The sequence below is a fragment of the Gobius niger genome, assembly GCF_951799975.1.
Source record: "Gobius niger genome assembly, chromosome: 4".
Lineage (NCBI taxonomy): Eukaryota > Metazoa > Chordata > Actinopteri > Gobiiformes > Gobiidae > Gobius > Gobius niger.
The window spans coordinates 22,263,514-22,279,350 of NC_136855.1; the positions used below are offsets into that span (position 1 = coordinate 22,263,514).

Sequence of the window (15,837 nt, forward strand, 5' to 3'; positions counted from 1 at the left end):
ATTACTGTGTCAGAATTAACACAAATGTCGATGCAGTTGTCACCAGTGCATCACTGTAACCCATGTAGAATTAACAAATAGTAACGAAAATGAAAGAATTTCTTTGGACTTAATAAAGGGAAAGAAAGAAAAGGGAAGAGAGAGAAAGGGAAAAGGAAGGGAATGGCTGAGATGTATGTGGATAAGTATATGTGTGTATACATGTATGTGGGTGCGTATGTGTGTATGTGTATACATTTGCATGGGTGGACTTGCAGATATATACACATGTATATATATATGTCTATATATGCTTATATGTCTTCTCAACTATTATTAATATGAATGTAGTAGCATCTTGATGAATATAAAAGAAAATCTACAAAATATAACAAGGTCTGCGCAGTTTATGTTTTCTTCTATTCTCTTCTTCATTTACATTTAAACATTTAGCGCTGTTCATTAGAACTGCACGCCTCACAGTGTACTACTGTGTAAGCAAGTAACCTTTCATGTCTATCCTAAACCATGTATTTTGGGAGTCTTAGTCAGTCGACTGTTTTTGTGCTGACCACTAGAATGTGCTGTTCTTGCTCCGAGACAGACAGATCAGCACTGCCCTGAGGCTCTGTAGTTTCTATCACATCAGGAGCAGTGCTGTTTTTTGCACTGTAAACTCTGGTTGAAGAGCAGCCTGTGTGCTCTAACAAAGTTCGAAAAGGAAGACTACTGCTGGAATATTGTATTTGTGGATTTATGTCACATTAACATCTGTAATTACAATGTTTTAAGCTTTTTTTTTTAGTTCCACAATATTATAAAACATTTAATAACTGTGTTGAATATTGCTATAACAGTATTATTGCAGTATTTGACTAAACCATTTCAACACAGAACATACCATTACATAAATGAAACAAAACAAAATACTTGCTTATATGGCTGCTTCTATTGCTTATGTTGGATATTGTGTTGACCTAATATCGCGATAACGATCATTTTCCGATTCATTGACCAGCACTCATCTCAAAGAAAATGTTGTTTACTTAGAAATTGCCTCATTGAGCACTTCTGTCCAGGTCTGCAGGAGGCGAGTTACAAAGAGACATCTGTTCAATACACTTAAAAAAAACACGAGCTTCCAAAAATATTGCAATAAGCACATTAGAAAATTTACATGATAATGCCCAGAGACCAATTCATTTTGGCTTCCTCCGCTGCACTGACTGTCCTCGCCAAGTGATATATGATAGTCTATAGGAGAGTGGAGAGAATGTCACCTTCCAAAACGCTGCTAAAAGCCTTTACAGTCAATCTACTCATCCGCTGCTGGCCGAGAAAAAAGTAGTTGATAACAGCATGATATATATGAGAGGCCTAAACATGCGTGTTGTAGAATATAGATGAACAATTCATTTTCCTTGGCCCAAAAAACAGCTCTAACTAAAAAAAAAAAGAAAAATACAAGAAATACAATCATCAATGGCTTTTTTTTTAAACAATCACCTTTAATTAGCAGGAAGTCAAGGATAATTGGACTTAAGGAAGTGGATTCAAAAGAATGTATTAAAATGTATAATTTTTGTTTGCTAAAATAGGATTGTGTTATGAAGCTAAACTTTTTTTTTTAACCCATTGATTAATATATACACAAAGTACATTTTAGGATAAACCAGCACATTGCAAAGGCACAACAGTGGGAATGTTGACAGAAAAAAACATGTGTTCCTTCAATCAATGGACAGTGATGACATTTTTGTGACTAAAGAGAGCGAAACAGAGAGCGAAACAGAGAGCGTGTTACTCCGTCTGTGGTAAGAGCTCAGGTCAGAGCCAGCTCCTTAGTCACTCTGTTCCCCATGTGTTCAGACGACAGGAACTGCTCTGCACAAAGGATGTTTGTATCCTAATACCCTAATATATTGATGTTCATTGGACAATGCTCTTTGTATGTCTTTGAATTGTACATTACTACCCTTATTACCGTAATAATATTGCTGATGCATACGCCTAATTAACGCTGTTTTGTAATACCCATATATCTATAACACATTTTAGCATGAACGTTTCCCATTTTCTAAGAACCCCCTGGGATGCTTCTAAAAATTCTAGTAGTCCATTTTGAGAAACAGGGATCAAGAGAGAAAAGTGAAAATGCCGTCTATGGGTTTTGATTTGAGCCGAGACCACCCTGATAGTGGTGATAGACTAGTGAGTGATAGACTTGTTCAGACTGTCGATATATGGAGTCAGTGAATAATGACTACAGTATAGTGCTTTGAAAAACTTGTGACACAGGCTTTTAAGTACAATACAAGCCATTATTATTCTATACCAGGGGAGAGGTCACATGAAAAGCCTGAATTGAGTCGGAGGGCTGCACCAACAATAACTCAAACTTATTCTGCAACTTAGCTGATACCTACGTTATTTAGTAGGACTATTATTTTCTGTAAATATTTGGCCATATCAAGCCAATGCATGTATGTGCATCGTTATTGAGGTTATTCAACTTCTCATCATCGCTAACTTCTACCATCGCACTGAAAGCACCTCTGCGCTTCCTGCAAACGGAGTTTGTGGGAAATGAAGCGATAGCAGGGTTCTCCAAGTAAATTTCCCTGAGGGCCAAAATATATCGGGAGTGTACTGCTGGGCTCCATAAACAAAAGCTCCAAAATAAAAATGTTTTGATTGGGAAAATACTATTGAGGATTGACAGGACTGTAGCCTAAAAATGGCTTACACTTACATCACTCTGTGGTGGTAAGTTATTATATATTATATATTGTAATGTATTGTAGCCACAGCCGCCCAGGGGCAGACTGTCCAATTCCCACGTGACTACAATGTGTTGTTTATATCCTGATCTCTCATTATGTCAGTGCCCTCTGCTGGTCACGTGTGAAATGCTTTCCTTTTATTTTTGTTTAAGCTGGAGTGGCTGGAGTGAGCATTCTGGTGATTTCTTTAAAAATTCATAACTCAGCACAGGAATGGCCGGATTAAATCATTTACCCAGGTTTACCCAGGTCTGTTCTATACAGTATTGGTGAGTCCTGACCCCAGAAGCACTAATTTACATACAAATAAAGGAGAAAAAACTTTGGAGGATTTTTATCAACCTCCAAGTGATTAGTTTTTAGTGTTTTTACAGATCCCAAAGATTCAGCTCCCATAAAAGTGCTTGTATTATGAATCCCAGCACTACTAAAGATCGCGATGCTGCCTGCATGTGTGAACAGGGTTAAGTGTTTGCTGGCTCTTGTTCCAGACGAACAGTGCGTGTCCCAGCCTGCTGTGTTCTGCTCATGCTGTGTCACCCTCTCGGTCCACTGTCACCTTAGCCGTGGACTTGGCACCATCGCCACCTTCCTCCTCCAGCGTCCTATACATATTTATGCAGGTTTTCTGTCAAATCCTCTGCTCTCAAACTTCCCCTACCCTCACAGCTTCAAATTGTATAATTTCAACAACAACAGCCAGGAGCAGTCATGTAAGCCACTGCTCTTTGTAAACAACCAAAAGCTGTGGTGGGGACGTATGAGGCACTTCCTTGACCAAACCAATCTTTTCAAATTTGCTTTCTGTTCCTCCCAGGGTCTGTTCCACCTCACTATTGAATTACACTTGTTTACTATGTTTCCGCACATAAGAGAACAAAAACAGCTTCAGGAGAGGCTCTGCATAATTGGAGAGGAGCGTTGCAGACCCGTGTCATGTCTGTGAGCTCAAAGATGCAGCAGGCAGTGAAGGAAAAGTCTTTCAACCTGACTTGACATTTGCTGCAAACGTACAGTATGTAAATAAGAAGTACGATATACAATAGCTCTACCTGTTGAGTTTTCCTGACAACAATATTTATGTTCTTCAAACTCTGATAATGGTCATGGCCATGTGACTTAGGGTTCATCCTGCCCTTAATAATCAACAGTAAGTAAGTGTGACAAGGCTTATATTTATAATACTGAAATTATTTCTGGTTTATTAGTGGGAGCTTTATCAGTTAGTTTGTCTCAGTTAGAGAAAACATGAGCCATGAGGATCGAACTCACATGTCCATGTTTAGACCAGCACTAACTGCACCCCTACCCAAGTATTGGAGTAATTTAAAAATATTACATTTATGGGCCAAAACTTTAAACAATACCGCAAGTGTATTGTTATGAAGAAATCTATTATGTCTTTTGAAATTCTTTGTCATTCAATAAAAGCATTGTGTGCGTTAATGTGATTTGACAGTGACAAACGTATCTGTTTGATGTAGAAGAACCAGAGGTAATGAAGTCATTTATTTAAAATGGCCCGAAGACTTGTAAGCATCGCTTTGACGCGTACATTTTTCCACAATAAATTTCACCTGGCTCCTCTGCTTCATTTTGTATTCCTTTATCTAAACCTGACAGCTTTCTGTCCTTACAGCTGTCTTTGTCTGTCTCCTGCCTGTACATCCTGTCCTCGATCAAGCCCCTTATGAAACGCAACCATATGTTTGCCCTGTCAGAGCAGGTGGCTAACCGTAGGAGGGTCCCACACCTAAACTGGCACTGGTTTAGTCCCATACTGCTGTGCTCATGTTGTCACTGCAGGCTAACAAGGAGGGAGAGTTACAAAGTTTGTTTCCATCATTGTAAAGCTCTGATATTGACCTTGTTGTGACCATGTTTGAAAGCAACTTTCTTTGTCTGCCACGCTGACCTGATAAGTTTGCAGCACATGTACGACAGACTCTGTTACGGCCTCTTTCACTCTACACAGTCCTAGAGCCAGTGGTAAAATGGTAATGGTAATTCAGCAGTCATGTATCTGACTGAATTGGAAGTATTTTTGTGTAACATAACTGCCGTAAGGAAAGACGAGGCAGGACAGGGTTTTTTTCTTGAGACAATTTGTACACAAAAAGTCCTTCAGAGTGCTTTACAGAACAGGACTGTTCCACATTTTAGCTGCATAAAACTGCAAAGCAGCCACATTACTGCCCATTTACTACAGTATTAGATTCAAATGGGCTTTAATAGTAGTAAAGGTGGTAGTTGTAATTTCGCTTTGATGGCTTTGAGTTCTATAGAGAATACAAATATTAGGTACATTTTTCCTACTCCTCTCTCATTGTTTTATGTCCTCGTCTCGCCTCAAAAGTGGATTATACGTTTGAGTATTGCAATTCAACTAATCACATTTCCACACATTAGTGATTCAATGAAGAAAGGGAATTAAAATGGGTTCATAAATGTGGTATGAAAAGCCTGACTTCAAATATAGTGTCTGTTAATGAAATTCAGTAATTCATCTCACACCAATTAATCTATCAGACAGTTTGACAGTTTATTGGGGATCTATGTCATTTAAAAGTATAAAGCATGACAGAATTGGGAAAGCAAGTAAAGCTTTAATTTTCTTTCTTTTCAATTATTGCAACAACAACAAAAAACCTTCAGGTTTAGGTGTCATTGATGGAGTCTCAAAAGTTAAAAATGCATTCTGACACAGAAGCCTCAGCAGCATTCCCAGCATGACGCATTGTATTGAATGAGTTAACTGAGCTGAACTGTGTTATATCTGTATAGTTGTCATAATACTAGCCTTAAAATATTGAGCAGCACGATATCCTTATTTTTCCATCAAGTTAATTATCAAATGATATTAATGATTCTGCAAAATGCACATAAAACATTATAGAAATAATAAACAGTATTGAAAAAGAGAATGGAGGTCCGAGGCACAACCGACTTATGAAATTAAAAATCCTTTATTTTGTGAAGGGACACCAACGCGTTTAGACCGATTAGGTCTTCATCAGGGCAGACTGTCTGTCATAAGTCGGTTGTGCCTCGGACCTCCTTTCTCTTTTTCAAATGAAGCTTTCTGCATACGGATCCTCATAGAGCACCTGACTAGATCACAAACCGAACCCACAGTAGCGCTCAATCACCCTCTTTCTTATAGTAAACAGTATTGATGGCACAGCAATTGTTGAAGCATTGCCATTAAACATTATTTTATGAAGCAGTTGAGGCGTTTCTAAAGTCAGTCTACCCCAGGGCAGCTGTGGCTGCAATAGTAGCTCACCACAAACGAGTGTGGAAGGAAGAATAATGACTACATTGCAAGGCAAGGCAATTTATTATTAGAGCACAATTCATACACAAGGCAATCAAAGTGCATAAAATTACAAGAAAGCAGATAAAATCAATAAAGCATCAACATGTGTACTGTAGTGCTTTGAGAAAGTTTTCACTTCAAGCTTGCAAGGCGCAATACAAGTGTAAGCCAAGGAAAGTGAATGGATTTGAAAATCTGCACCAGTGTTTGTCAGGAGCCCTGTCATAGAGACAATTACAGACAGGAACAACCGACACATTTGGAGATGCTCTGACCTTGTAATTTTGAGATCTCAAATCATCAAGTGAACACATTATTTCTTGCTTCAAACAAAACAATGTAACGATAAAATACCCAACTATACACAACCAGCCACTTGCGTTGATGATACATTGTGTTACTCACTCACTGTAACCTGCCACATGCTTCAGAGATTTGTTCTGTTGCTTTTAACTATGAACAAAAACCCTCAGTGCGATGTACATAGGTGTGTTTTTAATGTGCTAGTTCTATTGTACCCTCTACTGCAGTTGGGGCACATTTGTCATTGTTCCCACCCTATGCTAAGCCCCTGCACTGGTCCCTCCTACAGCCTGGAGACTCCTGGGTTAACATACTGCGTGGGCGGGCGATGTGACAGGACTGCAAAGCGATATAAATGGATAAAAGGATTCCTATATGGACACGCTAAAGATGTGCTGAAAGCGAAAAGGAGCGGGATAGAAAGAAAACTTCATATCAGCTGTCTTTAAACCAATTCAGCATTTTATGAAATATGAATGTCAATGTCTTTAACCTAGTTCAGAGCAATAAACTTCACCGTAAATCCGTTGTGGCGAAATAACGTTATCCCACTTGAGCATTCGCCTACTATCTTCTGAATAATTCTGTTTGTTCCACGTTGAACTGTTTTTTCTTGTTCCTTGGAGAGTTCATAAATGTCTGTCCTTGCTGTCTTCTGCAGGAGTGTTCATTCATACATTCATATACACACAAAGCCCACCGTTATGAACTGAGTATGCAAACTGACAGCAGCCATCCATTTTAGTCCCAGTTTGTTTTTAATTAATTGCTTTTTAAATTGATCCTGCCAATGCCTGTCACTTGTAAATGATTGTTTTGCGAGATGTCGTGCTGTTTCGTAATAGCTTGCGCTGTTAGGTTTGGGAAATATTATTTTTTTGTTGAAAGAATAAATGACTACATACACATTTTTTCTTTTTTTACAGATTTTGAGACTCAGACATCCAGGAGAAAGAACAATCATTAAGTTAATGTTTCTTGTTGATTGATGCAAATCTTACAGAACACTGGAAAACACGGATAGACATATTTACATGGGCTGTGTAATTATTAGAGGAAGAATAAAAAGAATAAATAAAAGAATAAATGAATGTTGGTGCTTTGTGCTAGAACCGGGCCTCACTTTCTGATTGTTACCCGGTACCACAAGCTTCTTGTTCCCTAAATACTCCTTAAAGGGACTATACGGAGTCTAAACATGTTAAAAGTAAGTATCTTCATCCCCCTATGTTCCAGCCATGTCCTAATGTGTAGAATGAGCCCAGACCTGTTCACTCAAAAAGGTGTTACCTCGGGTCTGAAGTGCCGTCATGCACAAGCTTAATATAGAGGCTGCAGTTATATGTAAGACCTGGGGTGGCAGTAGTGAGCATAAAATGACCAACTTGCATCTAGTTTCTTTAAAGGAACAGTCCACCGTTTTTCCATACTGAGATATGTTCTCACCTGAGCTTAGACGTTGATGTGTACCTGGTACAACACACCTGGTCTTTACGCGTGCACTCAGTCATGCAAAAAGACCAAAGATGGTGTGAGCATTTAGCCTCTCCTCTATGGGGCCAAACGGGGGTGAAGTTATAACCGCCGTTTGGCCCCATAGAGCTCTTCCACATTTTCCCTATTTAAATATGGTTACTAGTATAGTTTCTCAAAATTAAACATGTTGCAGTAATATCTTCACTTTACTGCACGGAGGCTCCTAAATTGTTATTACGCCTTACAATATAGTACTCATTGTTATCCGCTTAGAAAATTGACATGTTTAATTTTGTGTAGCTATACTTGGCTTGTAGCTACTCACGTAACCGTATATAGGGGAAACGTGGAAGAGCTTGGTCGCTTCTAACTTCACCCCCGTTTGGCCCCATAGAGGAGAGGAGGAGAGGCTAAATGCAAACAACATTTGTGTGACTGAGTGCACGCACAAAGACCAGACAGCTACGCATCAACTTGTCTAAGCTCAGGTAAGAACATATCTCAGTATGGAAAAACCGTGGCCTGTTCCTTTAAAAGAGCATATAACATTATTATGTTTTCTAGTTTTTACTCAGTTGGGTAAGATAATGCCAATGAAGACTGTTAAATGGGGCTAGATGCAAGTTGGTCATTATTATACTCACTACTGACACCTCAGGTCTTAGTCATAACTGCAGCTTCTATTTTAAGCTCGTGCATGACGACACTTCGGACCCGAATTAACACCTTTTTGAGTGACAGTGCAGGATTTTAGAGGCAGTTGTGGTGAACAGGTCTGGGCTCATTCTACACATTAGGACATTGTTGGAGCATGTAGGCGGAGGAAAATACATAATTTTTAAACTCTGTATAGTCCCTTTAATCATAGTTTTGCACCAGTGAAGTTGTAACTATGTGAATCAAATTGAAAAAAAGTGTTTGTTGTTATTGTTGTTAAACATGAAGAAATTAATTTTCCAAGGACAAAACTGGGACTCTCATATGGCACTTAGTTTCATGCAAAATGATCATACGGGTGTGTAAGCAAGGTTCTCTAGTGTAATATGCACCTAAATCCTCTTCCCTAATAACAACATCCTTTGCAAAGATCTAACAATCTTGTACCTCCTTTCATCTCTCAACAGAAAAATCCACCTATGATGCCTCTGGTTCCTCGCCTCTTGTTGGCCGCCCTTTTACTGCTTTCCCTCGCCCGCTGGCCGGTCTGTCTGCAGTGGGGGCAGTGCCTTTCTCAGACCTGACTTTGGATGGTGCTTCTGAGTCCAAAGGGGAAAGCTACTCTGGACAGCCTGCCTTCTCGTCCTTCTTCACCGTCATGGCGGAGACCGTAAGACGTCCTGTCGCGCAAAGCCGTACGTCCCCCACCATCACCAGAGACGAGGATCTCACCATGTTGTTGCCTTCATCCACAGTTTCTCCGCCTTCTAATAGTTCAGGTTTGGCAACAACAACAACAAAAAACACACACACACATACATACACACACACACACACACACAACTAATGATCTTGTCACACCAGCGCCTCAAACTGTGCCTGCTTCACAACATTTGGTTTTGATGGATAGAGCCCATAATGTGCCCATGTTTTCATCACCAGCTGCAGCTCCTCCGTCTGTACATGTGCACCTTTTTCATTTTCACCAGCCGCTGAGATGAAAATACACTCTTCACAAGGTCAAGTATTTGAGACCAGGACTTCGAAAAGATCAGGATATTTGTCTTCTCAAAGTGAACAGCCTGTAACAGCTGTAGAGGGGCTGCAAAACACCATGTTCCTCACCCATAAGGAGGAATTACTAATAGAGCTCAATTAAGCCGTACTGTAGATGCAGAAGGAACATCTCAGCAAAATAGCGCAGAATCTAAAGTAGCCAGTCCTACGCTTTTGAATTTGGCACTTGCAGTTCAAAATTCACACTTTTCATTCGCTGATTATCATAAAACAACCACCTTGTTTTCTTCAGATCAAGAGCATCAGCATGTTCAAAGGCAAGCCTTCCAAAAATCTAACATCAGCCCCGTCGACACCCCTTTCGCACGCTAGTCATGTCCCCCAGCAGATGTCAAACACAAGCCAGGCTGAGACGCTCTCTTCTGTTCACCAAACCCGGGGAAAAGCAATTATGTCACCTTTCAGTTCACACACTGTAAATCCAAATGCAACAACGAGTGCAACATCACCGCCATTTTTCTTTACCCCGGCAACAGTATCCAGTAGTGCGGGCCCTCTCCCTCATCCGGCCATCACCAAGTCCATACATATCCATTACGGCACTGGTTCCTTGGAGTATGCATCTCATCATAGTGATATATCGATGGCAGCGGGTCACAGTGGGCCTAAAGCTCCCACTATCAACATGATTTACAAGCAAGGAGGGATTCAGGGTGCAAAGTTCACAAGCCTATTGCCCACCATGGACAAGCCACTCTCCCTATCAGAAAAAAAAAGTCTTGCAGTGATGGTGTTTCACTGGTCTGGTCAACACATTTGCAACAGCAAACAGTAATGCTAAAGAAGTGGCAATCCAGACACACCATAGAGGACACACAACAGTGAAAGAGACATCTGCGTTTCAAAGTAGAGTAATGTTTTTATCTATGTTGAAAATGCCAGTCAAATGGGATTTTGTTACACTTAAATCAATCTGAACTCGCTATAGCCTCAGCTAACGCATCTTTGGAGAGGTATGACCGTGGAATGCCTTTTAAAGGTAACTACTTGAGACAAAAAGAAAACGCAGCTAAAAGCATTGGCATGAATACTGCAATGACTTTAGCGCCTGCTGTGTTGGAAAAACGGCCAACTCCAAATCGAGATGTTACTGCCACTCTGAGTGTATCTTCTTTCATAGCAACAAAAGATGAGTTAAAGTTGAACGAAGGTTCAGTAGAAAAAAATCTAGCTTGCTCTTAGTTTTCTGGCTGTATTAAAAAAGTAAAAAGTAAACAATATGTGACAGTCCAGAGTACTAATGATCCGTCTTCTTCCTGGACAGACATGTCTTTCACACCTCGGACAAGCTCTCCAACTGGCTCTCAGGAACCAATCGCCAGTCGGGGTAGCGATAAATCAGATTTTTATTTAGGGGGAAAAACAACCATTTTCTACCCACTTTCCTCTGCCGAAGCTACTACCTCTCCTGGTGATGGACAGCACAGCAAAGCTATTTTCAGCCTTGGCACACAACCACAGGCACAATATACAAAGAGGGACACCAGCAAGCACAAGCCCCTTGAATTAAACGCTTTTATACCAGAAACTACTTCAGTTAGCTTTGATGGGTCATTGTCTAATCTACATACAGATGCACTTTCATATGAGCATGCAATTCAGCACCATGGACAGCGACATAATGCTCTTGCACAAACGACCTGTTTCCTGTTTGATTAAATGCATAGGATTCATATGCATTTAATCCAAAAACATGTGATATCTGCTGATGCCACATCGAGTTTTGATTTACAGTCAACCCCAGCGCTTTCGCTGAAGTAAAGATCAACTAAAAAGTCAAATTTCAACATCATCATTATCAGCATCATCGTCATCATCATTAATGTTGTCCCCACCATTTCCTTCTCCAGAGCAATATGATTTGACATCTGCTCTGGCTTCTCGCATTGTTTCCCTGTCAACTCCCATAACTCCTCTCACCACATTTACTGTAAAAAGTTTGCTTCCTCCATCTCCACTTTTTCCATCGCCAACAATGTCAACAAAACCCGGCTACCCGCAAGAAGTCACTGTGGATTTTGATGTCCTTACAGCATCAACAGTTGGTGATTTAACCACTACAGCAGCCACTACAGTTTCTTTCCCGGGTCAGATGGAGATTGGTCCATCATCCTCTCCATTTGTTGTCTTGTCCGGAAACACACAACAAACATCTCAGGTATCATCTTGGACCCCTCCGCGGGACACCACTACAGCCTCTGTCCAGTTTACCACCACGAGAAGTAGCCACGTTGCTACTGCTACTGCTACTGTGCCACCTGTAGAAGTCACAAAGCATTTCACTACAAGTAGAACTACGACTGCACGGACCGCAACCACAACAAGGAGGTCAAATATAACAACTGCTATAAGGAGTCCGATAAACAGGAGGACGTTTACCCCACCTGTCCTCAGAACGGCTCCTCCCAGGTGGGCTACGACTGTCTTCATCTCCCCCTTTACAACCACCACCGAGTCCCCCCCTCAGCAGTGCAACATTACAGAGAGAATGTGGGTGAAAACAGGTAATTTGTCTTCATTCTTGTAACTATAAAAAGCAAATTGGATAATTTGTTGTTTTACTTGTGACATGTCCGATACTTGTATCTGTTTTTGTGTGTCGGTCCCTGTCCCAGTGGTCTCCATCTATGTGAGGAGGAACAGACTGGACAGCATACAGCGGCAGAACTTGCGCAGGGGGCTGAGTCAAGGCCTTAGAAAAGCTCTCAATGACAGCTCGGCTCAGGCCCAGGTCAGTTTGTCATTCCTATAGTCTTCATTATGAATTCTGGGGATATTTCAGTGTTAGGATTTAGTTGAAGTTAGTACAAGGAAAGAACAGATGGATTTGCTTGTTGATCCAGATTATTGCAGGTGCGCATTCACCAGAGCTTTCATGGAGCTTGTGCCAAATTTGCCAAAAACATGCAATATGTAAATACGTTTGTCCACAAACAAAATAAATGGGTGGCATGTTTTGCTGAAAGTATCTGCTGTTTTGCAAACTGTAAGTTTTCAATCAGATTTTCCATTTTACCCAAATGCTCAAACTAACTGAGGTGTACCATGTTACTCCTATTTGATGAGTCCAGCCAATCATTCAAAACTAATTTGACACTTTGAATTAACTTGGAGAATGCTAGTATCAACAAACATTTTTATCATATATTTTCCATAGTGTCCAATTTATTTTTGAATATCTAAACTCCCCCTCAGTTGTCTCTTTGATGGAATAGTTAGTTTAGTTGGTTTAGTAGTAGTTTAGAAACAATAAATGTAACATCTGATGCATTTGTGGCATTAAAAGTTCTGTGCACTTTTAAGCTCATTTCTTCTTTCGGGAGGGAATTAGCCCTGTAAATCAAGGACCCTCATGTAGAGCTAGAGCAGCTGAGGACTAATATAGAAATGAGGTTATATGCGTCCCAAAAGACGGTGACTGCTGTCATATATCGGATGTTAATTCTACTGTCATTGCGGGTGTTCAGTCTTACATAAAATGCATTTGTACTCTTGGTTTGTTTTTGTTTTTTTGTTGAAAAAACAATGCATCTCCTTCTGACCTGCAGCTGCAAATAGACTGCTCAGATAAGACTGATAGTAGTTTTCTAGCATCAGTAGTTGAGAAGCAGGCAGACTGTTTGTGCCTGTACCTTAGTGATGTAAAACCTGTCACAAAAGTCTGAATGAAAATGAATGAATCTGTGCAGTCGTCTCTGCCTCCCATTCGAGAGACATTTCCTCTTATCTCTCCAGGGGCTCTGAGTGCCTTTTAAATGTTTGAGCTGGTGTTAAGTGCTCCTGTATGTGTGGATTCATACAGAGTTATCCACAGTTTAGTGTTGCATAAAGATCCTAGTGTGCTGCACTGTGTAAGTATCAAATCATTGGAGTTAGGTGTGTTTGTTCTGCCAACGTGAAGGTCAACCCTCTCACATGTTCTCTCTCCCTCTAGTCTCTCAAGTGTCATGCTTCAGCGCACTCCTGTCACCCATTTCACCACTGCTCGGGTTCTTTTTAGTACCACTGCTCTCTCATCCAATAGGAAGCAAGCTGCTGGCAAGGGAAATTGCCTCTGTGTTTAATTATAGGTTATAAATGGTTTGGAGCAGAGCAATGTGCTGCGCTGATGCTAAAAAATGACGAGAAATAGATTAAATGAACCGCAAGTCAAAAACCATTTAGGATCCCTAAAAGAAAAGTAGAAAACAGTCGTGGCATGTAGCCAATGCTCTACAATAACCAACAACTTATTGAATGCCAAAATGCACTAATCTGATGAGAGGCTCTTAATTCTTTTTGAGATATAGATTTTTGTGTGTGTTAACAGCGCTGCCTTGCTCAAAATACAATCTTTTAATTACACCTTTATATGGTAGATCTGGTGAGGATGAAGTGATAATAAAGGGCTGTTGACAGAGCACACACACACACACACGCACACACACACACACACACACACACACACACACACACACACACACACACACACGGTTTTAGATTGAGCCTGAACACTGACTCTGGGCTTTCAATGGGTCTCCGTGTCACAGATAGGGCAGGGCTATATCGAGATAACAGCACTGAGAGCTCCTGTCGTCTGTGATTCAGGCCTCGGATTCTTTGGCTCACAAAAAAAAAAAAACATCAAATGATTAAGATTGATACAGAGATGTTTTACCCGTCACAGCAACAACAATCAAAAACGTTTTACCAATAACTGGCACTGATTATATCTTTGTTTCCCAACAGCCACCTTTACACAAGCTGGCTCTGTTTGCTGCTTGAACCTGGGGGGACACAGTCTTTATCAATGACATGCAGTTAAATACCGTAGACTGCTTTCTTTAGTATTTCATTACATTGCTTTTACTTTTGTATTGAATATTAATCAATAAACAGGGTAGGTAATCATCATCCCGGCCTTCCCAATAATACATTGTTTATGTATTTTTTCTCTGCCTGTGTTTTCAGATAGAAACAGTATTTGGTTCACCCAACATGACAGTGGCGTATCATGTGACTGGCGGGGACATTGTTTACCCCCCTTCTGTGGTGCTGGATGGATTGAACGCGTACGGTCGTGATAAGCTGATTGCAGACCTGCGGCAGTACCTCCCCATGGTAACAGCCCTGCCTCAGCCTGTGGCATTATGGAGGAGCAGCCCAGCCCCCAATTTACAGCTCAAAACAGGTCAGCAGTATGAGACTGATGCTCTGTGCTTCTGCTGTGTAAACTTCTCCTCCAATTTAAAGTCACACTTCACAGTGAATCCGAGTTATAGAAAAAATGACACTGTGAGTGAGGATTGATGTTGTCTGCTGTTGCAGTGCTGCAGTTTGTGGGAGCCGCTGATGATCCACGCTCCTGTCGCTTCTCTCAGACGATGGAGCAGCGGCTGGAGAAAGTCTTCTTTGAAGCTCAGGCCAAAGTGTTCAGCATCCACAACAGGCTCTCTGTTCAGGTACTGTCAGCTGTGATTTATCTTTGTTTTTTACAGCTTCAGTGTCTGGCCTCCTCACAAAGATGTGAAGTCACAGCTCTTTTGTCTATTTATCTGAAGTCTCCTCTGTATTTCTACAAAAGTAAACATTGCTCTTCACAACCTTACATTAAAATAGCATTGAACTGAGCCAATTTATCCCCACATTGATTTATCTGTATTATTATGAATGTTCTTGTTTTAAAAAAATAAGAACTGAACAAAATACATCCACATAATTTACATCTGTAGAAAATTACTTTTTAGTTACTTATAACTGTCTCTCTGTAAACTCATAATCAACAGGCTTATATGATGCCATTTTTTTTGCCAAATAGTCGGGTTTTTTTCTGTTGCAGATTTGAATGATCCTGCACATAGGAGTTCAAAGTGCTTGCTCCTCAGCTGCTGATGTTATAAGCTGATTCAGCCCAGGCATATTTCTCTGGACTTTTTGCCAATCATTTGAGCACTGAAATTGCAAATACTGATCATTTCTTGATGATTGCTGACAACTACTTTTTTTTAGCTTTATTTGAACTCTTTCAACCCTATCTGTGCCAGCGTTTTGTATGCACAGAAATTATGTACAAATACTTTATATATATTCTGGAATACTAAACAGTATACAATAAAAGTATGTAAGGCAGAGTCTTTGAGGGCCTATTAATCATAATGCCAACAATCTTTGCTTTGATTTTAATGAGGAGTCATCATTGTGCGTCCTATATGAAATCTCATTTGTTTTCTGTGCCATGATGACAAAGTGAACATCTTTGAAACC

At 40.4% G+C, this 15,837-nt stretch overlaps 1 protein-coding gene across 1 annotated transcript in view; it reads left to right on the forward strand.

Moving 5' to 3' along the window:
* Window positions 1–15,837, forward strand: part of kiaa1549lb (KIAA1549-like b) — a 50,283-nt gene that overhangs the window by 13,907 nt on the left and 20,539 nt on the right. Inside the window, exons 2-6 of the mRNA XM_079554952.1 lie at window positions 8,985–9,296; window positions 11,628–12,098; window positions 12,210–12,325; window positions 14,545–14,764; window positions 14,902–15,035. Coding sequence (XP_079411078.1) covers window positions 8,985–9,296; window positions 11,628–12,098; window positions 12,210–12,325; window positions 14,545–14,764; window positions 14,902–15,035 — 1,253 coding nt within the window. The remainder of the gene's footprint in view (window positions 1–8,984; window positions 9,297–11,627; window positions 12,099–12,209; window positions 12,326–14,544; window positions 14,765–14,901; window positions 15,036–15,837) is intronic.